Here is a 25,830-nt window from a genome sequence, read left to right on the forward strand (position 1 = left end):
CATTTTCTATAACTTTAGCTTTTTAATACGATAATATTATTTTAAATATTTATTTCATTTTGATTTTAATTTGATGTGTTCAAAATTTTAAAAAATATTATTTTATGAAAAAGTTGTAGAAAAATTGTAAATGCTTGGTATGTCTATCATTGATAGCCTTGACTTCAACGCATGCAGCATGAATTGGCGGTCTTTCCACGTCAACTTTACCGCACAATTCAATGATGACAACAAAGCGCATACCACCCTCTCCCTCCATCTTTGGTTGCAATCTCTTATAAACATCAATCTCACTTGTTCTTCCTTAATTTGAGTGCCTAAACTAACATACAGTTCACATGGCTGCCCCAACAAGTTTCCTGATACTTTATTTTGTGTGCGGGTTTAGCATTGCCTTCGCATCAACTCCCAACATTACAACGGATCAATCTGCTCTTCTTGCCTTGAAGGCTCATATTTCTTTTGATCCTCAAAATCATTTGACAAACAACTGGTCCACTAATACTTCCACTTGCAATTGGGTAGGTGTCATATGTGGTTCTAGACATTTCCGAGTCATGGTCTTAAACCTTTCTTTCATGGGCCTTGTTGGTACCATTCCTTCGCATATCGGAAACCTTTCCTTTCTTGTGAGCCTAAACATCCAAAACAATAGTTTTCGTGGCTCAATCCCAATCGAGTTGTCTCATCTTACTCGGTTGAAATTCTTAGACTTTGGATACAATGAATTCAATGGAGCAATCCCATCACAGATGGGATTGCTATCTAAACTTAAAAAATTGATTCTTCACAAGAACAATTTCCTAGGTACTATTCCACCATCTCTGTCTAACCTATCTTCATTGCAAATTATTAGTTTTGGATACAATCAGCTTTCGGGCTCCATACCTTTCTCTATCTTCAAGATATCTTCCTTGAAAGAAATTTATCTTGGAGCTAACATGCTTTCAGGACCGATGTCCTCCATTTTCTTCAACATATCTTCATTACAAATCATTGAACTCAGCAACAATACACTATATGGTGGACTATCTACAAATATGTTTGATCATCTTCCGAATGTGCAGTATCTTTCTATTTCTCATAATCAATTGTCAGGTGAACTTCCAAAAATAGGGAATTTAACTATGCTTAAAGAGCTATACCTTGCTGACAACAACTTTAAAGGTATGTTCAGTCGGCTATCAACCTTCAATATATAGTTATCCTTTTTGTTCAAATACAAACATTAGCAAATTCTTTATTTATTGACTAATAAATTTACAGGAAGACTACCCCCAGAAATAGGAAACTTAACCATGCTTAAGGGGTTACAACTTTCCTACAACAACTTTGAAGGTACTCCCATATAGTCTTATTTGAATCAATTTACATAGATAAGGCTATTGATTTAGTAGACACGTTTTCTGATCGTACTTTGTAGGTATGCTTATATAGTCTTATATGAGTCAATAACATCTATACTGTTATTGATTTAGTATATATCTTCTATGATCATCTCAGATTGAACAATTAATTTCAATTTGAAGTACAAAATACTTTGTTCAATATATATTGAAACTAGTAACAAAATCACAAGAGGACCCATGAAACATTCATAACTATTTGTGACTCCTCCACGGTATAATTTGGATTGGGAAAGGAGCCACAATTCAACTTGAAATGTGCCAACCCCACTCATGATATTTGAGGTCATGGTTATTTTCTTACTACTAATGAGTATTCTAGCTTCATTACATCTTCTTTATCATCTTGAATAGAAGATACCAATGACTATTTATATTGTGACAGGTTTAATACCAAATCAAATTGGTAATCTGCAAAATCTAGAGGTTTTCGATATTGGAATCAATGGTTTTTTTGGCACAATTCCATTTGGGATCTTCAATATCTCAACAATAAGAGTGATTGCAATGGAGGTAAATAACCTATCAGGCCATCTTCCATCAAATATGGGTCTCTTCCTTCCAAATATTCAACAACTTCTTCTTGGGAAAAATAAATTGAGTGGAACAATTCCCGACTCTGTCCCTAATGCTTCACAACTCACTTTAATAGACTTATCTGAAAACTCATTCTCAGGTTTCATTCCAAAAACATTTGGAAATTTAAGATTCCTCAAGGTGCTCAACCTACATTTCAATGATTTGACAATTGAATCTCCAGAATTGAGCATTTACTCCTATTTGTCCAATTGTATAAATCTCGTTCATTTGGTTTTGAGCAATAATCACTTGAATGGCTTCCTTCCCAAGTCCATTGGAAACCTCTCTCTTTCTCTTCAAGGACTTTACCTACATAATTGCAAAATTAAGGGTAGCATTCCTAGAAAGATCGGGAATTTAAGTGGTTTGACTACATTGACCTTTTCCAACAACGAATTGAGTGGACTTGTTTTGACCACAATAGGAAGTTTGTGCATGCTTCAAGCTTTGGGCCTTGATGGTAATAGACTAAAAGGAACCATACCACCAGAACTATGTCATCTAAGGAGCTTGTTTGAATTATTTTTAGATGGTAATGATCTATCTGGAAACATTCCTAGATGCATAGATAATATGACTTCACTAAGAGCTCTCTACTTAGGCTTCAATCAATTAACTTCAGTGATTCCATTGAGCTTGTGGAGGCTTACAGATCTCTTGGAGGTTGACTTCTCATCCAATTATTTAAGTGGCTCTCTTTCATCTGAGATTGAGAAAATGAAGGTCTTAAGGAAATTGAATTTGTCAAGAAATCAACTATCAGGTGATATCCCCAAAACAATTGGTGGTCTCAAGGATCTGACTAATCTGTCCTTGGCAATAAATCGACTAGAAGGCTCAATTCCTGTATCTTTTGGAGAATTGGTAAGCTTGGAGTTCTTGGATCTTTCCGATAACAATTTATCTGGAGAGATTCCCAAGTCCTTAGAAGAACTCCATTACCTCAAATATCTAAATCTCTCATTCAATAAACTACAAGGAAAAATTCCCACAAGAGGACCATTTCTAAACTTCTCAGCTGCAGCATTAATGTCAAACCAAGCACTTTGTGGTGCAACTCGATTGAAAGTTCCCCCATGTGAAGAAGGTGATCCTCACAAAAGGAAGACAACATGGCCACATATGCTAAGGTATGTATTGCCAGCAATTGGGTTTATAATGCTTGCACTGACCCTTGCATTTACTTGGAAAAGATGGAAAAAGGCAAATCCAAAATCTCCTGCTCAAGTAGACTTGTACCCTCTAGTTACGTGGAGAAGAATTTCCCACCAACAACTTTTACAAGCAACAAATGGATTCAGCTCTAATAATTTACTTGGTGAAGGAAGTTTTGGGTCAGTATACCAAGGAACACTTTCAGATGGGATGAATATTGCAATAAAAATTATGAACTTGCAAGTGAAAGGGGCATTCAAAAGTTTTGATGCAGAGAGTGAGGTGCTACGAAATATTCGTCATCGAAATCTTGTCAAGATCATTAGCATTTGTAGCAATATTGACTTCAAAGCCCTTATATTGGAATACATGCCTAATGGAAACTTAGAGAAATGGTTGCACTCTCAAGATCACTATCTTAATATCTTACAAAGGCTAAATATAATGATTGATATTGCATCAGCATTGGAATACCTTCATCAGGGTTATACAACAACAATTATTCATTGTGATCTGAAACCTAGCAACATCTTATTAGATGAAGAAATGGTTGCACATGTTGCCGATTTTGGCATGGCCAAACTCTTAGATGATAGGGACTCTATGATGCAAACAATGACTCTTGCAACTTTTGGCTACATGGCACCAGGTAAATTTTCAAACTTTTACATTTCGAATTGCATGTTCAGCCTTCTACTCATTCACGTGCAATTAAATATCTTTTGAATCTTGATCTACACATCATTTTTTTGGATATGTTTGTTCACTATTATTATATAAGAAAGTATATATGATGAGTTAGAATATTATCCCCAGAGTATGGATCAGAAGGAGTTGTTTCTACAAGAGGCGATGTGTATAGTTATGGCATTTTACTAATGGAAACTTTCACAAGAAAGAAGCCTACAGATGGCATGTTTGTTGGAGAAATGACCTTGAAGCATTGGGTAGATGAATCACTGCTCACTTCAATACTCCATATTGTTGATGCCAATTTGTTGAGAAATGAAAAAGAACATGCTGCCATGGAGGACTGCATATCTTCAGTTATGAGATTGGCTTTGGATTGTTGTGCAGAATCACCTACACAAAGAATTGACATAAAAAATGTTTCAACCACACTCAATAAGCTCAAATCAAAGTTTGTCCTAGATACTAGAACAAGCTAACTTGAGTGTCAAGTTTGCTTACAACTCCCTCATGTCTATGCCTCTTATGTTTGGGATTTAGGTGTTGTGCTTCATTAATTTTATATAAAATAACAATTTACACCTGGAACTATTAATTCTTTTGCCATATTATCGTGGAACTATCCAAGTTGTCATTTTATCCCCAAAATACAACTTTTCTGTCAATTAATGTTATGAATATATCGTGCATTTCACTTATTTCTAACTTGTATATCTAGGTGTTAGAAAAAATTGATCAAAATATATAGTGGAAGCGATATTATCTCAATTGCAAATCATAAATATAGTGCAATTGTTGCGTAGACTTATCCATCGTAGTTGTTTGCCTGAAATTGTCATCATCGATGATGGAACGTAGGGGGTGTAACTGGTTCAGTCCGGTCCGGTCCGGTTTTGGACAAAATCTAGAACCGAACTAGTAGGAACTGGTTTTGCAATCTAAAACTAATTATGCAATAGTTACCCTCCTAAATCGATACTCCGGTTTTACCAGTTTTAAGTCCAGTTAGGTCCGATTTTTCGATTTTAACTATAACTATTATGGAACTATATAATTCTTTTAATTCCACATTATTTTCCAATAAAAACAAACTTGTTGTACATTTATATACATATATATTTATTATTTTATAACTAATATAGTTAGACATTGTCAAAATAAAACACATATTGATGTTGACACAGAGGGGCAGCCAACAAACCAAAAGAGATTCTTAACATATATGAATATATAGATGTTTTTTTATTTACAAATATAATTTCACATATTAAGGTTGGTACCGGATCGATGAAAAAAACCCAATCCAAGGACCAAGTTTAATCAAGACTCTTGTTTCAAGTGACCAAAATAAACCGAAATAGCACAATATTTGGGAGAAACCAGAATAGCACAATATGCGAAAAGGTTTGTGATTCAAATACTATGGGATGTAATATTTTTGTATCTTTTTAAAGAATGACTGCACATGTTGGAGGGTTTTTTTTTTTTTTTTTTTTTTTTTTTTTAATGTGAAAAAAAGGATCCAAAAACTTGGAGGCAAATCCATTAATTGCATTCACTTCTTCAACTGATCTTTTAATGATATTAAGACACAAAGAGATAAAATACCCATAATGACAAAGAACTGTGATGCACCTAACTCCGACGTACGGACAAATGGAAATTGAGACATCGAGAAGATGACCACGTGGGTCACGCATCCCATCCTTAAGTGCTAAGTATGTATACAAGCAAAAAGTGTACAATAAAATTAACGCAGCGGAAGAATAAAATCAGTCAACTAAGTACCAGAATTTTAAATACAAAACAATAATAAATAACAAGAAAGCATATTAAAATAATTTCACAACTTAAAAATCATAAAATAATACAGCAAAAATCACTTTTAATTCAAAACAAAGAAACCACTAATTATAAGAATTTTAACAAATCATTCAATAAAACTACACTTAAAAAGGGGATATCACATCCTCCCCCCTTAAAAATAAATTTCATCCTCGAAATTTACAAGGTCAAATGTGATGCCTCATATTTTAGTATATTTTTATTGAAGGAGTATTTTCATTTATTAAAAGAAATTGGTTCTCCTTTTTTAAATTTATCAGATTTTAGTTGGATTTATTTTATAATTTTTAAGTTGTGAAATTTATTTTAACGTGCTTTGTTAATTTTAATTGCTTTTCATTATTTAAATTTCTTTTTGTTCTAAATTATTTTATTATTTTACTATTAAGTTTTATTATCTTATTTTATTTAGTCAATTCATTTAAGATATTTTATTTAAATTACCGTTTTGAAATCCTTTTTCATTGGCTCAATTTTGAGACCCCGAGTCGAAAAGACTGGATCTTATTTTCTTTCCCTTCATTTTTCTTTTTCTCTCTTTTTCCTTCTTTTCTTTTTCCCCTATTTCTTTTCCCTCCCCTCTTTCTCCCCTGCACCCCATCGGTTCCCCCCTTCCCTCTCAACCTAACGGCACCGCAGCACGACTAGCCCAATCTCACCGACCACCCCACCACCACCCCCTCACGTCGGTGACAACCCCCTCCACATTGAGCACAACCCCATGCCATTCTCTCTCTCTCTCTCTCTCTCTCTCTCTCTCTCTGTGTGCAGCATGTAGAATCCACGGGTTCTTCAACCTGAGCCTCCAGCACGGCTAGTTGCTCCACCGCACGACTGCCAGTAACCCCCCACACCGAGCCTAGCTCACTGACGACTGCCAGATTAAAGCCCTTACCCCATTTCTCCTCCCATTCGATTTCTCCTCCATGCGCCATCCTGCGATGCCACCGGCCACCTCTTCAACTCCTCCTCACCCCAACTAACACCCTCAGCCCCTCTCGGTGGCTCCTTCTCCTCCATGAAGCACCCAACCTGAAATGGGTTTTACCTACTCTCACGGCTAGTTCCCCTTCGTGCACCGCCACCCATGGCTCCAAGTCTCCACCTCTTGCCTCCATGCCCTTCCTTAGCTAGCCAAGCTCCCTTTCGAAATTCTCAAATTTTGAGACCCACGGCCATTGCTTGGAAAGCACTGCCCACCACTGCTCCGCCACTTGGGCATGGCCTATGATATTCCAAAGTGCCTTTCTAGCACTGTAAGTATTTTTCAAATGACATTTAAGATTTAAATATATTTTTACATTAACAATACCTGTGATTGGTTGGTTGTGCTAGACTGAGTCTAAGGAGTATGGGGGTCAGTTGGATTGGAGGATGAAGTTGTGTATGTGATTGATTGACGTTGGGATTTTTTGTTGTTGGATACTTTTGTATCTTGTTGTATGCATTGAATGGTTCATGCATGTTCATATTTGTAAAATGAAAACTGAGATTTCGCGTAATTGCATACATGTTTATGTGTTAAAAATGAAAGCTGGGTTTTCATGTGTAAGTGGGTTTTTGGGTGTGTGTGTATCATGACCCCAAATCGAGATGGGGCATTATCTCAATGGAGCTCCTCTGGTTACTCGGGAGTACAATATACTTAGTGACGTTCCCTGGGTTGTCGTTGGGCAACAACGAGATCAAACGGGATGGTAACGCCCTCGTGCTGACTTCGTGGCCCCTCTGCTGGCAAGGGCTAGAGGATGCTTGGCTACAAATACGCTGGGCGCAGAACTAGACATCATTCATTACGAAGTCACACACATGGTCATTACTCATGGTGTGATGAATGGAGTTAGGGTGTGCGGATGGTCCTTAGGGGAGAGATCATAGTGCATACGGATAATAAAATTGGATATTGGTTTTGATAATTGATATTGGGCCATTTTCTGGGAAAATGACGAGATTTGATTAATGGATTTTATGTTGGGTTATTTTCTAGGAAAATGGCAGATATGCTTTAATGGATTGGTTGTTTGGGCCAAATGAGATTTTTGGCATGTGTGAAAAATTATTGGCTATTTCAGAAAAATGATGATTTTGGGTTTCATGCATATGGCATCACATTCATGCATATTGTTGTTGCTTGAATGTATTTTTATCTTGTGGGTTGTTCGGTCTATTACATACCTATGGTACCGTTTCTTGGTGCCGTAGATTTTGTTGTAGATGATAATGCAGAGCCTGAGAATGCAGCTCTGCCGGAAAAGTGATTGAGGATCACTTTTTTGGATGTTGAGATTGGTGTCTTGCTTTGGTTATTATGTTTTGGTTTGTTTATGTTTTCATTGGATATCTGTATAACTTTTAAAGGCTTTTTATTTTGAAAATTGTATTTAAACAAAATTATGATCCTTAGTTAGTCAACTTAACTTTTTCATTGCGTTTTCATTATACACTTGTTGTTTGTTCACACACTTAGCACTTATCGATGAGATGTGTGATCCGTGTTGTTATCATCTAGATATCTCGATCTCTACATGTTCGTACGTGGAAGTTGGGGCATCACATCAAACATTAACACTAAAATAAACAAATACATAATAACATAGTAAAATAAAGTAAAATACTACAAAATAATGTTAAATAAAATAGAATAAAACCAACAAAAATAAAATAACATACAATAAAATAAACAAATAAATTAAAATCAAACTAAGTAAAATAAATTCAAATTTAATAAAATAATTTCAAATCAAATAATATCGAATCAAATTAAATAAAAACAATTCAAATAGCATACTTCCAACAAAATAATTTTGAATCACGGCTTTAAAACTTTCTGGTACTACACCTATGAGACCTATGATTTTACTTAGAGCCGAACTGCTCTGATACTACCTGTGACTCCCTAAATTCCGACGTACAGACATATGGAAATTGAGGCGTCAGGATGATGACAACCCTGGTCACGCATCCCATCGCTAAATGCCAAGTGTATATATAAGTAAAAAGTGTACAATAAAAATAATGCAGTGAAATAATAAAGTCAGTCAACTAAGTACTAGAATTTTAAATACAAAACAATAATAAATAACAAGAAAGCATATTAAAATAATTTCACACCTTAAAAATCATAATTAATACTATAAAAATCACCTTTAATTTTAAACAAGTAAACCACTAATTATAATAATTTTAAAAAATTATTCATTAAAAATATACGTAAAAATGGGATATCAAAAGAACTGTAGACCACAAAGATCAAACAATGTTCACAAATTGAAATTACAAAGCTTTGAGGTGGTGGTCATAGCTACAACATGGTTTGACCTTAACTATATTCATGATGAGCTCCCACTTGTTGATCATATGGTTCCTAAAATACCTATTAATTGTGACGCCCTCAACTCTTACATACAGAAATACAGAAATCGTGGCATCAGAATGATGACAACACAGGGTCACGCACCCTAACGACAAGTTCTAAGTGTGTGTGCATGCAACACATGTAATACAAAAGATGCAATAGATAAGTTAAAGTCAATCAACTAAGTACCAGAATTTTCAGACATAAATCTCATCCCATAAGAAAGTGATCATCGATCACTCCTCCAGCAGAGCCGCATCCTCAAGCTCTGCATCCTTAACCAAAATCAATACTCCTCCAACATACAAGTGATTTATTCCTACCATTTCCATAATTCGGACCTATACCTCCAAAATCAAAAAGACTCATCTCCTAATCCACACCATCTATTATCGTTAAACTTGATACGGATCAATCCTAAAACCTGCCACTATAACCTTGAACTAATAACAATTATTTTTCCGAATTCAATCTAAATCTTCAATCCTCAGAGAAATACACAAACTAAATCAATACCTTCAATCCCCAAAGAAAGATTCTCCTTGAAAATTCCTATATCAATCATTCAACTCTGCTCAACCCCATTTAATGGTTACATACTAATCAATTTTAGGAAAAAATGAAGCTAAGACACCAAGTCTATGGAACTAAAACTCAAATCTTATTACAAATCAATTCTTCAAATCTACAATTCTAAAACCTTAATTTATATAAGAATCATTTTCTGGAATCTGTAAGGTCGATAAACTTATATCCAATAATAAAACAATCGACTCTCGAAGATTTCAAAATCTAAAACATTAAATGATAACAAATCATTTCCTAAAGCCTACAAAACCTTAAACCTTTGGTGGAAATTCCCATAAATCTATCTTTGAAGTTCGTTGAACTTACAACTTCCTACTCTATAGACTATTTCATAAATTTCATGGAATCTAGGACCTCAATTATCCTACTCTCCAAAGAGATCACCCAGATAATGTCGTTCCCTTCAAGCCTCGATATTATAAAAGCAACCCAAGTCGATAAAAGTTGAAGCCTACTACACTAAACATTCATACCTAATAATGGCATTCTCGGTCGTACCATCTTCCTGCCATAGAGTAACCCTTAACCCCATTTTCAACTCAAACCAAATTAAAATATAATATAGTAAAATAAATGAAAACACTGCAAAATAACATAAAATAAAATAGAATAAAACCAACAAAATAAAATAACATACAATAAATTAAAACAAACAAAGTAGCATACAATAAAATAAATAAACAATTAAAATAATGTACTTCAAACAAAATAATTTCAAATCAAAACTTTAAGTATTTTTCAAAGAACCTTTTGAGATTTAAATATATTTTACACTAACAAATCTTTTGTAATCTAATTGGTTGTGTCGAACATTGAGTCCGAGGAGTTTGGGGGTCGGTTGGATTGGATGTTAGAGTTGTTTGTGTGATTGGATTATGTTAGGATTAGTTGGTTGTTAGATATTTGTGTCGTGTCATATACATTGCATAATTGCACGCATATTCATGTTTGTAAATGAAAACTGGGTTTTCGCATAATTCCATACATGTTCATGTGTATATTTGAAAGCTGGGTTTTCACATAAGAAATGGTTTTTTTGATGCGTGTATATCACGACCCTAAGTCAAGATGGGGTATTATCTCGGTAGAGCTCATCTGGCCACTCGAGAGTGGAATATACTAAGTGACATCCCCTAGGTTGTCACTGGGCGACAACAGGATCAGACAGGATGGTAACGCTCTTGTACTGACTTCGTGGCCCCTCTACTGGCAGGGACCAGCAGGGGCTAGAGGATGCTTGGCCACGAACAAGCTGAGTGCGGAACTAGGCATCGCTCGTTAAAAAGTCACACACACAGTCGTTACCGGTGGTGTGGCGAAGGGAGCCAGGGTGTGCGAATGGTCCCTAGGGGAGATCATGGTGCATACGAGATAATTGGATAATGGGTCATTTTCTGAGAAAATTGTGAATTTCTACGTGAGCCATTTTCTGGGAAAATGTCAAAAATGTTTTATTGGATATATTTTTAGGCCAAAATGGGATTTTGGAATGCGTTGGAAAATATTCATTTTCTAGTAAAATGATTTTCAGGTCTCATGCATATTTCATCGTATACACTCATATTTGTTGTTGCATGAATGTATTTTCAGCTGTTGGGCTGTTTGGTTTACTACTTACTAAGATTCACAATATGACGGTATTCGACACCCTATGCTTCCGTTTCATGGTACCGTAGATTTTGATACAGTGGATATTGATGTAGAGCCTGAGGATTCGACTCTACCGGAAAAGTGATTTGGGATCACTTGCTTGTGTATTGGGATTTATCTCCCATTTTTTGACTATGTAATTGGTTTGTATTATATTTATATTGGATAACTATATAACTTTTAAAGGCATTTTATTTTGAAAATCTGTATTTAAATTTCTGGTACTTAGTTAGCTAGCTTTTAATTAACCGCTACGACTTTTGTTGTGCACTTTTTGCTTGTTGCACACACTTGAGCACTTATCGTTAGGATGCACGACTTATGTTGTCATCATCCCAATGCCTCAATTCCCGCACTTTCGTACGTGGGAGTTGAGGGCGTCACATTAATTATAGACAATCATGAATGACATCTAATTTAAGGTTAGCCATCCAAACCTGTCCAAGTTTAATCAAGCTTTGGTAGAATTTTTATATCTATCTAATGCTCTATTTGACCAATGTTTGTAAACAAACAAATACACTGTGAACCGTGAAGCCTTATCTAAGCCAGCCATGTCGTCGAGGGAGAAATTGAAGAAAAAATAGGTTAAGAAAAGCAATCAAAGATTAAAGGAAGACCCTAAACCAAAAGGATGAGAAAAACCAGACAATCTAGAGTGAAGGACTGGTTAAACAAAAATCAATCTAAACGAAACTCTGGAAGAAAACTTGTGAAACTAATGGGAACTAAATGAAGATAATCTAGTATTTGCAGTAAACCCAACAAAGCTAAGAATCCAACTCCAAGCATGGACCGTTTCATGATAGCAAATACTAGAGACAAATTACTGACAACTAATGCAGTAAAAGAATGAATTGTAGAAATCAAGCTATTACCTTAGAAGTGAGAACTTCAAAGAGGGTATGAGACAGCGAGATGTGCAACAGCTGTGAGGGGAGGTGCAGAGACTCAGAGAGTGAGGTAGATAGACAGAGATGAGAGGGCAGAGAGGCAACACCGCAACAAAGGCAAAGAGGTAGAGAGTGAGGCTGGGAGCAGAGTGATGAAGACTGAAGAAAGGGGCTCGGGTGAGATTCAGCAAAAGAGAAGAGATTTTAGGGTTTACTCAGGAAATGGCGTCGTTTCCTCTAAGTTTGGGATTTTTTTTTAAATGATCATTAAAAAAAAATTGATGTATTGTTTGGAAAATTGATCATTATAAATTTATAAATATTTATAATACATATAAATATTTGAGTACTATATTTTATACTATTATAATATTACTACTACATATAGTGATATCGATACTATAAGTCTATATATAGACTATATAGTTATACATTAAAAAATATAATAGACTATTAGTATTAGTATATATATTATATAATATATTAGACTATATAATAGTATTAATATTACACTATTAGTATAGCTATATATTAGTATTAGTTATGTTGATTTAGTATAACTATATTAGTATAATTATAACTATAGTCTATATTTGACTATTAGTATTAGTATATATGTGATAATTTTATATATGATTATTTAGTATAGTGATTTATATACTAATTTATATAAAGACTTAAAGTATATTACTAATAGTAATATATTATTAGACTATTGTATTATTATAAATATTAGTATTAATTATAGTGATTAGAATAACTATATATTAGTATTTGTTAATTGTTATAATGAGTTTAGTTTATTATAACTATATTATTGATAGACTATAATGATTATTTTATATGTGATTATTTAGTATAGTGATTTATATACTAATAATTTATACATAGACTTAAAGTAGATTACCAATTGTAATATAGTATTGAGGCTAAAGGTTGAGTTGGACATTTCAAAAGCTCTCCAATGAGGTCTTTTCCTAACTTTTGAAGGTAAGAAAACTTGGATCCCTCTCAAATATGAACGTTTTCCTACCTTTTGTTTCAAATGTGGTGTTATCAAGCATGCACAGAAAGGATGCTCTGCAATGCCTACAGGCAGCAACAAGCTGCAATATGGAGCCTGGCTCCATGCCCCTGCAACTAGAGAGTGATTTCTCAAAAAAGAAGTATGGTTTAGAAGATTCACCTGAAAAAGTAGGGGAGCAACCATGCGAGGGGGAAAGAGAGGTCAGGGACGACTCTCCTTCCAAGAAACATGCAGCCAATTCAAATGGTCAAGAAGCTAGTCTACAGGATGGGGACAACTCAATTTCTAATACGGCAACTAAGAAAGAACTTTTTGCTAACCAAAAAGAAAAGTGTAAGCAGGTTCCTTTTAAGGAAACAAAAGTGAATCTAATTTGGGACATACCAGAGAAGCCTTTTCAACCTGCAGATATCTGTCTGATGCGAGGGATTGAGGAGTCTAAACCTTTAAACAGCAAACCAGAGAACACTAACCATGACAAGGCCCAAAACACTACCTTGGGTCTCGAGGATAGCACTGATCTAAAGGCCCAAGCCTCATCTCTGGCCCATTTTGTCTCAAATCAAGTTCAAATCTTGCGAAGGATAAAGAGACAAGCATCCTAGAAGAGGAAAGCAAGAGACAAAAGTTTTGATGGTCTGCTAACAAAGCTAGAATGCGACAAAGAAAACAAGCCAATTGGCTCTAAGAGAGATGTGGACTATATTACCAAAGTAGCTACAACAAAGGCCTTTAAGAAGTCAAGAAATGAACAAAGACCTGCCTTGTCTTTAAGCAAGGATGACATGGTGGCAGCTGGTATCCAACCCCACCAACTGTGATGAGCTGCTTGAGCTAGAACTGTTGAGGCTTGGAAACCCTAGGTCAGTTAATACTTTGCTCCTCATGGTGCAAACAAAGTCCCCATCCTTTTTTTCTTAATGGAGACAAAGAGTAAAAGAATTGAAATGGAATCAATCAAGAGGTTACTGAAGTATGAACATGGCTTTATGGTTAATTGAATAGGCTTTAGTGGAGGCCTGGCTTTCTTTTGGAAGAAAGGAATAGATGCTGAGGTTCTGTCCTATACACAATCCCATTTTTCATTGTCAGTTACTGGAATGAATGAGGGAACCACCTGGATCCTAACTGGCTTCTATGGTAACCCAAAAACAGAAAAAAGGCATAAGAGTTGGAAACTTCTGGAAGCTCTAAAACCCACCACAACTACTGGTTGGTTACGTGTAGGAGATTTCAATGAGATTTTACACAATGGAGAGAAAAGTGTAGGGGTGTAAAAAAAAAAAAATCGATAAACCAGTAAATCGGACCTGACCGGACCAAACCAGTGGGATCGGTCAGGTCCCGAGGTTGGTTCAGTCCAGTTCCGATTTTTCTTTTTCTAAAACCGAACTAGTTTATATATTTTTTAATTTTTTGTATTGTATGTAATATTTATATATAATATATAACTATATATAAAATAGTTTTGTATTATATGATAAATTACTAACTTATATAATATTAAATTTTAAAACATTATATCATTTTGTTCATTATATTAATAATTATACTAATACTATATCACTATATATTATAATATACTATAACATATCATTATATTATATATTATAATATATCATTATAATCTATAATACAATTATAATATACATTATAATATACTACAATATATTATCACTATACTATAATATACTATATTATATATATTATATAATATATAATATAGTATATTTAAATCGGTAAAATCGGACCGAACCGGACTGAAAACCGGTAAAAATATAATACCGGTTTAGGAGGGTAACTGATGTGTGATCGGTTTTAAAAAATGCAAAACCGGTACATACCGGTTCGGTCCTAAATTTAGTCTAAAACTGAACAAAACCAGACCGGTTACACCCCTAGAAAAGTGGAGGTCCCCTGAGACCCTTCAAGCAAATGGAGGTTTTTAGAGATGTTATAGATAAGTGTGGCCATCATGACATGGGGCACTCAGGGAACAAATTCACCTGGACAAATGGAAGGCAAGGGGCAGCTTTCATAAAAGAGAGGTTGGACAGGGCTCTCTACAATGGAGCATGGCTAGACCTATTTACAGACCCGAGAGTCATCACCCTCCCCTCCCTAAACTCTTATCACAGCCCAATTTGGATCACTATGGATCAACAAAACTTTTTTGTTAACAGAAATACTAGGCCTTTCAGATTTGAAGCTAGCTGGACTCTTAGTGAAGATGTTACAAAATAGTGGAAGAGGCATGGAAGGCTCCAACCTTGGCTAGCAACACTATGATTTTCACCTCAAGAAGCCTAAAGCATTGCAAATAGAACCTTACTCAGTGGAGCAAAAAGATTTTTGGCAACTCTAAGAGAAGGGTCCAAGACCAGATGGCGCACCTATCCTACCTTTAGGATAGAAACACAGGCCATTTAACTGAGGAAATCAAGCAAGTTCAAAGGGGGTGGAGAAAATCTTAGAGGCTGAAAACATCAAGTGGAAGCAAAGAGCCAAGCAAAAGTGGCTTAAGAAGGGTGATAGAAACACTAAATTCTTCCACCAAGCTGCATCACAAAGAAGAAAAATTAACTTGATCCAAAAGCTAGTGGACAGCAATGACCAAGTAGTATCCTCAAGGAAGGGAATCTGTGAATTGTTCCAAGTTTATTTAACTGATCTCTTCTCCTCCTCCAACCCTAGCCAACCTTCTGATTGCATCTCTTCCTTAGAGCCTCAAGTGACTAACTCTCAAAATGAGCTCCTCACCAGGCCTTATTGCATTCAAGAAGTGGAAGAAGCACTCTTCAGCATGAATGGACTAAGCTCGCAAAGACCATATGGTTTTCCAGCTATTTCTACCAAAAATAGTGGCCCATAGTGGGACCTAAAGTATGTGGTGCAGTTCTGAATGTGCTGAATGTGAAGGGTAGCATGGGAAGCATCAACAACACTTTTATTACTTTGATACCAAAGAAGAAGACACCAACAAAAGTGACAGAGCTCAGACCCATATCTCTATGTAATGTCCTCTATAAACTTATCTAAAAAACGATAGCCAACAGATTGAAAAAGATGCTTCCTAGCATAATATCTGCATATCAATCATCCTTTATACCTAACAAACTCATCTCAGATAACATAATTGTTACTTTTGAGGTTTTGCATACTATGAAATGTAAAATGGCAAGTAAAGAAGGCTATATGGCTTTGAAACTAGACATGAGCAAAACCTATGATTGAGCGGAATGGAGTTTTCTAAGAGTTGTCCTTCTCAAGCTAGGTTTTTGCAACAAGTGGGTGGACTTGGTGATGCATTGCATTGAAACAGTTACCTACTCCTAACTAGTGAATGGTGAACCTAAAAAAAAATTTCTCCCCCACTTGAGACATAAGGCAAGGTGACTCCCTATCACCTTACCTCTTCATATTGTGTGCTAAAGCTTTGAGTAACCTGTTATGCAAAACTGAGGAGAAGGAGTTAATACATGGGGTACCAGTGGCTCATGGATAGATGAGGGTATCCCACCTTTTCTTTGTAGATGACGGCCTATTGTTTTGCAAGGCCAATGCAGTAGAATGGAGTGGGATGATAAGTTTACTAAGGGTCTATGAAATGGCCTTGGGTCAAAGATTAAATGTTGAGAAAACTTCAATTGTTTTCAGTAAGAACACCAGCATAACTACTTCGAGTTTCATTTTAGCTATAGCAGGAATGAGAACCACCATGCCATATGAAAAGTACCTAGGACTACCTCCTGTGGTGGGCCAAGTTAGATTCAAAACTTTCAAAACCCTTATGGACAACATTAAAATGAAGCTGAGTAATCAAAGAATCAAGACCCTCTCTCAAGCAGGTAAAGAAATTTATTTGAAGGTAGTGATTCAAGCCCTTCCAACCTTCACAATGAGCATGTTCAAGCTCCCTCTAACTTACTACCATCCATAAACAATGTTATCCAAAATTTCTAGTTGGGACAGCAAGAGAAAGAGCACAAAATTCACTGAATTTTTTGGAAAGAGTTGGGGCAAGCTAAAGCTAAGGGGAGTTTGGGCTTTAGGGACCTTGAATTGTTTAATAAAGCCTTGATATCCAGGCAATGCTGGAGGCTAATTCAAGACCTTTCATCCCTTGCAGCTAGAGTTTTAAAAACTAAATATTTCCCTAACTCAAACTTCCAAACAGCTAAGGTGAGAGCTAAGCCCTCTTTTGTGTGGAGAAGCCTGCTAGCTACAAGACAAACTGTAGAGGCAGGTTTTGTTTGGAGGTTGGGCATAAGAGGCAAAATACACATTTGGACAAACAAGTGGCTAGCCAAAGCGAACGAAGATTACAAGCCCAGTTAAGGTGCTTGATAGTAAGGATACAATCGTAAAACTCATTGACCCTACCACAATGAGCTGGAAAATTGACCTTGTAAAAGACATTTTTGAAGAGGGTGAAGGTTCAGTGATACTTCAAACTCCCATTAGCTTTATGAATTCTAGGGACAGACTCATCTGGCATGGCACAAAAGATGGCTCCTTTTCAGTTAGCAGTTCCTCCCACATGGAGAAGGACAAAGAACTAGAAGTCAAAGGCCAAGTATCAACCAGCAACAGTTTCAAAGGCGTGTGGAACAAAATATGGCAGCTTCATACTACCTCTAGTGAAAAGATGTTTTTATGGAGAGCATGTCAAGATTCTCTCCCCATTTATGTCAATTTATTTAAAAGGAAGGTAGTGAGTGATCCACTTCGCCCAATATGCACTAGAGAAGAAGAAAGCACCCTGCATGCTCTGTGGAACTGCGAGGCAGCAAAGGATATTTGCTGTCTATGCTCCAAAAAACTACATAAAAGCAGTAGCTCTCACCTAACTATGCTAGTTTTCTTTGAGACCTTGATTGAAGTACTGAATGCAGATGAACTACAAGAATTTGTGGTGGTAGCAAGGCAACTTTGGCTGAGAAGGAATTCTTGCATTTTTAACAATCACTTCATGCCCCCTAACGTTTTTCTCAGAGAGTCAAGACTGAGGTTGGAAATGCTGTCTGAAAAGGGTCAACCACAAATCCATAGTAGAGACCATCAGTTATGTTCTTCAGCTAAAGTATGGCAGGTTCCACCATTGAATTGGTTCAAAGTGAACTGGGACGGGGCAGTGGACCAAGCTAAGGGAATTATTGGTATAGGGGTGATTATAAGATATGACAAAGGCCAGACCATAGCTACCATGAGGCAAAAGAAAACTTTCTTTCCTGACACCCAGCTAGCTGAATCCTATGGAGCACTAGTAGCTGCTCAATTTGCTAGGGACGTGGGATTGTCTCAAATTGTCATGGAGGGGGACTCACTACAAGTAACAAAGGCTCTTCAAGAAGAACATGAAGCATAGAGTAGTTCTAGTATATTCTTATGTGAGACTCGTTTTGCCTAAAAAGTTTTGCTAAGTGGAATGTTTCTCATGTTAGGAGAAATGGCAACACTATAGCCCACTTACTAGCAAAAAATGCTCTTACCATTTCTGATTTTATTGTAACTATGGAGGAACTTCCTCCTTGTATCCCTTCGTTAGATCAATGAAATGGCCTAACGGTTCTTTTTTTTTTTTTAATAGTAATATAGTATTAGACTATATATTAGTATGTTGTATAAGGTCATAAAATGTAAATTGTATTAATATAAATTATATGCTAATATATTATTATTATTATTAATCTACTAATGTCTTATGTACTTATCAAACGAAAATATTGAGAGTTTATTAGGCCATCAAAATTTAGTAATAATATTTGTTTGATTTTCTTTCTTTTTAGTTCTTACTTCTTATGATAAAATGTTATTAATATATATTTATAATATTATATATTTAAAGCATATCATCAATTAATTTTCATATTTAAGATTAAACTTTTATTCATTATCTTATATATAATTATAATTTATATTATTATTATATATAAATAATATAAAACATATTATATATAATATAAAAAAATTAAATATATATTAAATAGGACCTATCCGGTCAAGTTTTCCAGCTTTCTGGAGTTTTTTCTACACCCCTAATGGAATGTGTCACGTGGTCAAACTAGAATAATACTAACATATTCCACTGCATAAATGCCGAAATTAAAGAGATACACATATTTGAGATAGAAATTTTATTTGTACCAATCATCTAAGGGGAGAGGGGCTAGGAAACCAAGTCTTAAAAATGGGACAAACCCAAAAATTCTAATTTTTCCGCTATTAATGGAGGTCTCACATGACCTTAACCTCAGATCTTCACTATATTGATGTTTGGCGGAATAATCATTTATCATTCCCTAAACCTAGTTTAAACATAAATTAACCTCATACATAAATGGCCGGCCTAATTAGTGATGGAGATACGTTTGTGCACAATAAAGCTACTTTAAACATAATTTCAGCTTCATTATCATCAACCTGAAACGCCGACCTCTCATTAATAGGCTTCATCAAGTTTCTAGCTAGTTTGCTGCAAATGACAAGCCAACCGGCAAATGAACATTTCTATTACAATAATGTAAATGTTCCTAGCAATAGTTGAAGCATGGGCAATAGATGCAATATTTTGGATTAAGTTGGATAAAAACTCGTACTCATCTAAAACATAAATAAAATCGATAGTAAATAATAATGAAATTATTTGTAGCTAGTAATAAAATAGTTATGGTGTTTTATTGAGTTTTGGGAAAGAAAAGAGAAAAAATTGAACAAAAATATTATAAAATTAAAATATAAATTTGAAAAGTAGTATTATTTTTTATATTTTACTTAAAATTTTAGAAAAGTTGTAATGATTAGATAAAAAAAATTAAAAATTTGAAACTTAAAAGTGTTTTACATTTGAATAATATTTGGGAGGAAATATATGAGAATATCTAAGAATACATGTATTCCCAAACCAGCTCTTAGCATAGTCTTATAATAGCATAGGATTTTTCCCAATGCCACTCTTAAAGCATTAGTAATGGTCTAGTCATTGCCAGTTTGAAATTTGGCTAAAGGTTGAGGTTTTGACTAAAGTCAAAGTCATTGAAAATATTAATCCATATTAGACTATCCATCCCAAAATCAAAATAATAATAATATAATATTATGTATTTTAATAATAATTTTTTTTATATTTTGCAAATACAATTTATATATTAATTAATAATTTAATTTTTACTTAAAATTATTGTTTCCCAACTATTTTTTTATATCAACCTAGTTATCTAGCATAATATAGCCTTGTTTACAAAAAATATTTCTTGGAAAATCTAGATATAATATAGCCTCGTTTACTAAAGAAAGTTTTAAAAAGAATTTAATAAAATCTTGTTGGTTATTTGTGAATAAACTATGGGTTTGATGAATGAATAGTGACTCCAATTTTAAAAATTCTTTTAGAGTTACTGTTGCTCAAAGCCAAGGAGTTTAGCTATATTTATACAAAACTTATCTATATTTTAGATTTTCCTAACATTTGACTAGTTTAATACCAATGCTCTAGACATTTATATATACAGTATTTAGAAAGAGCAATGCTACATACAGTCGTGGAATTGCAAACGCCGCGCAATCGCTTTGAAAAAGAGTGGGGTCCACGATTAAAAAGTTAGTTTTTTTTTCATGTGGGTTCCATATTAATTCATTTTTTCAAAGCGACTGCACGCCGCTTGCACAACCACGACTGCAAATATCATTTCTCATTTAGAAAACTAGTTTGGATATTTTTTCGATTACCAAGTCTTTTGATTATGAAAAAGGATTGATTTATAAAAGAAAATCTTATAAGAAATATAAGAATTTTTAAATTGATATAGAATTTTTAAATTTAATCCTCCTCTTATTATATCTATTTTTTATAAGATATTGGTGAACAAGGGTCAAATCCATAAACTCCATTTTAAAAATGTGAATCTTATGCCATCAGGCAATATGCCCTGGTTTTATATCCTTCATTAGGCCTGTTCATCCGGGTTCCGACCCGAAAATCCAGGTAGACCAAAACCGGAACCCGGATTTCAAATCCGGGCCGAAACCCGGACCGGGTTAGCCCGGGTCAGAAACGGGCCGGACCCCAGATGAATCCGGGTTTTGAAAAACCCAGATTCCGGTTTCCGGATTGAACCCGGGGGTTTTTTTTTTTTAATAAAAATTAAAAAACCCATATAAAAGCCAAGAATAAATTTTTTAACAAGGGCTGGAATCTGGGTCTGATTTTTTTTATAAAAAGCAAGAATAAATTTGATTCAACCCAAATTTATTTTGCACTTCTGACAGAATAAAACTTAGATCGCAGTTATTTTGCACTTTTGCACTTCTTCCACAACCAATACATATCATAGGACTTCAAAAACGAATTGAGTATAGATTCAACCCAAATCTCATTCATCTCTTGAAGCAGGATCCATCCCAGTTGAAGGGCTATCAGCAAAATACTCTTGATGCTTCACATTCAAGCCATGCTGCTCATCAATAACCAATGAATCAATTCTAACATTTATACTAATGACAAAATCAGTACACAGGCTAAATTAAAAGCAACGAGTTCTAGAACAAAAAAGTTTCTAACATTTATAGTTTCCAGACGTCGACTGGGTTGGATCTCCTCAAAGTTTTGAGGCTTCTACCAAATCCTTTTGCTTAATTCTAAAAATTTATTATTACAATACTAAAATGAATTTAAACAAAAAATAACACATCAGAAGTATTAGGTTGATGGATTTTACTACTGTGCTGCCCAGCGTTGGGCGTGTCTCTATTCTCATCAAAATATTCAAACATTCAAACAACAAACCCCTAAAATACATTCAAACATTCTCATCAAAACAGACCAATCAACAAAGAAATAAAAGGAAAAAACCTAAAAGATCTAATAGCTCGGGGTTTGGAGTGATTTCTCCAAATTTTTGTTTATGTATTGTGTCAAAAATAACTCGGCAATAAAGTTGTTGCAGAGGCCTCTGCCTCTTCAAGCTCAGAAACCACCCGACAACAAATCTACACAGACCCAAATCGGAATAAAATGGACCCAAATCGTAGAGAACAAACCTTGGGGGTCACGAGGATGACGGCGATGACTAGGGTTTCGGGGCTCAAAACAGAGAGAGAGAGAGAGGTCAGTTAGGGACGAAGACCTTCGAGCGAAGGAGTTCCATCTTCTTCCCGTATCTGCTCTCTCTCCATCAACTAACCATTGAGATCTTGGAGATGGGAACCCTGAGACGAAGCGGCTGCTAGGTTTCGCGTGAGAGAGAAGAGGGGGGGGGGCGGGGGAAGGATTGGGGCCCGAGGGAGGCTAAACTAAATTTTTTTTTTTTTCCTTTTATACAAACCCGGTTACACCGGGTTACTAATACGGAACCCGGGTTTCTTACCCGGATCCGGACCGAATAAATCCGGTTTGTCTAATGCGGGTTCCGGCCCGGATTAAACCCATAATCGGAATTCCGATTATCCGATTTCCGGGCCGGGCTAAATCCGGCCCGCATGAATAGTCCTACCCTTCATCTCGTAGTTCTCTTGAATCTCTTTCATGTAGCAGTCCCCGTAGTCTAGTGTTGCTGGGTATTAATCCTCTACTTTCTAACTTTTTGTGGTCTTTTTCCTTCCGGAAGATGCTTTCTCCTTTCATTAGTTGGGCTTTATTAGACCTATTTGGGCTTTAGGATTCTCGCATTGGGTTGTGGTCATTATTTGGCCCAATCCATTTAAACTAAATAAACAGCATGAGCAAACCGAAGAATAATTATAGCATCTATTCTAAGAAATCTGTAAGCAAAGTAAGGCAAACTCTCACCAGTTACGTAATTGGAAAAGTATAGTTACAAGTACAATTATATATTAATCTGTGTATTAATATAATGTAATTGGTTAAAAAATAGATTTTATTAAAAAGAGTGTTAATTTAAATTTTAAGTATAAATAAATCAGTATTGATACACAGATTAGTGTGTAACTGTGCTTATATGTAGCAAAACTCTTATGTAAAACAGGACATTCATTTTAAAACGCAACTAATTAGAGGTACCTATTTTCTCTTTTTATCTCTCTCTCTCTTTTCTTTTTTCTTTTTTTTTCTTTTTTTTCTTTTTTATGTAAAGCATGAACTTTTTATATCTATCTGTTTTAATTTTTTCTATATTTATGGATAAATTAGAAACAAAATAATATTTACAGTCATAAACTGCATATACACTATATATTATTTTTTTTAAATGAATAAATATAAAATTCATATAATAAAAAAATTAAATTTTTTCAATTAAACTTTATTTTTATTTTTAAAATAAGTATGCGGCATATTTCATAATTATATCCAACATTATTTAAATTACAAAAAATATTCATTTAAATGCGTTGTCTATACACGTGTCACATAAGGGAGACAACACCTGCGTATGATTAGTCAACAAATTTGCGTCACATGAATGTATCCCGACCTTTATATTTACCCATTATTCAGGGAGTAAGGTATGCGATTTGGCCTTTATATAATACAAAATTATTAAAAGAAAAATGGGAGGAATTATATTGTTTTTTAAAAAAAAAAAAAATAATATAACAATTCTATCACGTGAACCTTTCCGGTGGCTACGCAGCCTACGCTAACATGCCGCCATAGTTGATAAACGGCAATAATATGATATGTATGCATTCTATGCCTATTAAGGCAAAAGCAAAAGTGATTCGTTAAAATAACTTTGACCAACTTGAACATATGACCAGTAACGGTTGCATCCTATGACTAGTCAGATTAGTAAGATCTAGTCTTTACCCTCTGGAGTGCGGGATTGTTGATTGAGAATTGTATCCCTAATTACTGTCGTTTTATCGGTATGTTTGGCCCTTATAACTCATATAGTACGATTGAATATAAAACCTTTTTTCTTTTTTAAATATTATTTGAGGATCAAGATTTTCGTACAAATGTTTTGGAGGAATGCTATTGATAGTATTTGAGTATACAAGTGTCTTATAACTACTTTAAAAAATAAGTAGATATAGGATCTACATAAAAATTATTTTTTAATAGTAAATTATACTATTTTTCAAAACGATTGCAAGACATTTATTCATTATGTAACTGTATATAGCATTACTCAATTTTTTATTCAGATATAATAGAGTTTGTATACTGTATCTCTCTTCAAATTATAAACTAGTGATGATACAAATAGGCATTACATGGTCATGATCGATGAAACTCAACATTCGTAAAAATCTTGTATGAATTTTGTTAAATAATGTTAATTCTAATTACCTCAAAGAATGGAATTCCTATAAGTCTAAGTCTTTACTCATCTTGCAGTCCACGTTACTTTGTTGTTTGCACTTCTACGTTGCTTAAGAGGATATTGAAGTCTCCTACAAAATTTCACACTTCAAGATCAAGAGATATAGATAGTTTTTCTAGAAAATATAGAGAGGGATGAGGGTTTTTCTCTTTTATATGTAGACTTTTCTACACCCCTAATTTAAGGTACGTAAAAATTCTTATTTAAAGAGTTTTCACATTAGAAGTTAATTAACTTCCCTGAAGTTATGGTAGTGGTAGGGAGTTATTAACTTCCCATCCATGTGGACACAAAATGGGTTATGGGGGGTAACCCACTACCAACAAACTCCATGCTCAATTGCTTTTAAATTATAATGAGTTCCACTTCTGACCAGTTGGGTTGATATTGGGAAGTTAACAGCCTTCAATTAAAATCTGACACATAAGAAGTTTTGTATCATTCACACTAAAATTGGTCCCATCTGATTATTTCAAGAAAATGTAATTTCTGATAGTAGAACGTGAGAAGTCACAATATAGGAACTTCATCTAGCTTCTCCAAACCATTTGCCGCCACCCCAAATCCAAACTACCACCGCACCAAACCAGGTCCGTCGCCTCCGCAACCAAAAAAGTCGTAGCACCACCAAGCTCCGTCCCACCCACAAAACTCTTTCTCCCCTACGAAGCTTTGTCGCCCACCAAACTGAGACCCATTTAAGGAAAAAAAAAAAAACAAAACCTATGAAACTCTTTCTCCTCCACGAAATCTCCATTGTGGTTTAAGTTGAGATCAACCATTTTCGAAGATGGATGCAAGGGAAAAATTAGTGTTAGCTTGATTGGCATTGGGAATCCACCAAGATTATGGCTTAGATGTGGCTCGGGTTCATGGTAAACTTGATCTTTGTCGATTGACAAACCCAAAAACTACCCAAACAATAAAAATGCTGGGAAATTATTCGTTGGAATTCATTATTTGGGTGGTCCTAGTACAATACCTACAATAATTAATGCTATCCTTTAGCGAGTGAGAGCAATCCCAACAAGTAGGATGCCATGAATCACAACACTTTTCATTTTTCTACCATTTCAAGCTCTTTTTGTTTTTGTTTTTTTAATGAAAGCCCAATGGTGAAAGCCTCCCATACCAAGCTTTGAATCCACCTTCATGTCGAGAATTGCAAGCCTGTTGTTTGCAGCATCAACCTTTCTCGAGGTATCGATGAGAGAGGGAAAGGGGATTTTCGCATGGGAGGGCAGAGCAAGGGAGCTTTCTTCACAGCACGATCAGCTGTAGGCAAGCACAAAAAATGTGAAATAGAAGTCTCATGTCAAATATTTATTGGAGGGCTGTTATTAGAGAGGTAGCAGAC

General features: G+C 35.0%; 2 protein-coding genes across 2 annotated transcripts; both read left to right on the forward strand.

Annotated features, from left to right (window-relative positions):
• The first annotated feature begins 338 nt into the window (after positions 1–338).
• On the forward strand, positions 339–4,309 carry LOC122278467 (probable LRR receptor-like serine/threonine-protein kinase At3g47570). Its single transcript, XM_043088657.1, has 4 exons — positions 339–1,167; positions 1,267–1,338; positions 1,792–3,789; positions 3,957–4,309. Exons 1-4 carry the CDS (start codon positions 339–341, stop codon positions 4,307–4,309), a joined length of 3,252 nt encoding a protein of 1,083 aa, XP_042944591.1.
• A 13,266-nt stretch (positions 4,310–17,575) lies between these two features.
• On the forward strand, positions 17,576–18,556 carry LOC122278468. The gene has a single exon (XM_043088658.1). It carries the CDS (start codon positions 17,576–17,578, stop codon positions 18,554–18,556), a length of 981 nt encoding a protein of 326 aa, XP_042944592.1.
• The last annotated feature ends 7,274 nt before the right edge of the window (positions 18,557–25,830 follow it).

Source organism: Carya illinoinensis, chromosome 10 (assembly GCF_018687715.1).
Source record: "Carya illinoinensis cultivar Pawnee chromosome 10, C.illinoinensisPawnee_v1, whole genome shotgun sequence".
Lineage (NCBI taxonomy): Eukaryota > Viridiplantae > Streptophyta > Magnoliopsida > Fagales > Juglandaceae > Carya > Carya illinoinensis.

Coding starts and splice junctions, on each gene's coding strand:
- LOC122278467 (XM_043088657.1), top strand. CDS start 339: ATGGCTGCCCCAACAAGTTTCCTGATACTTTATTTTGTGTGCGGGTTT. Junction 1,339..1,791: donor TTCCTACAACAACTTTGAAG/GTACTCCCATAT, acceptor ATATTGTGACAG/GTTTAATACCAAATCAAATT. Junction 3,790..3,956: donor TTTTGGCTACATGGCACCAG/GTAAATTTTCAA, acceptor TATTATCCCCAG/AGTATGGATCAGAAGGAGTT.
- LOC122278468 (XM_043088658.1), top strand. CDS start 17,576: ATGAGCTGGAAAATTGACCTTGTAAAAGACATTTTTGAAGAGGGTGAA.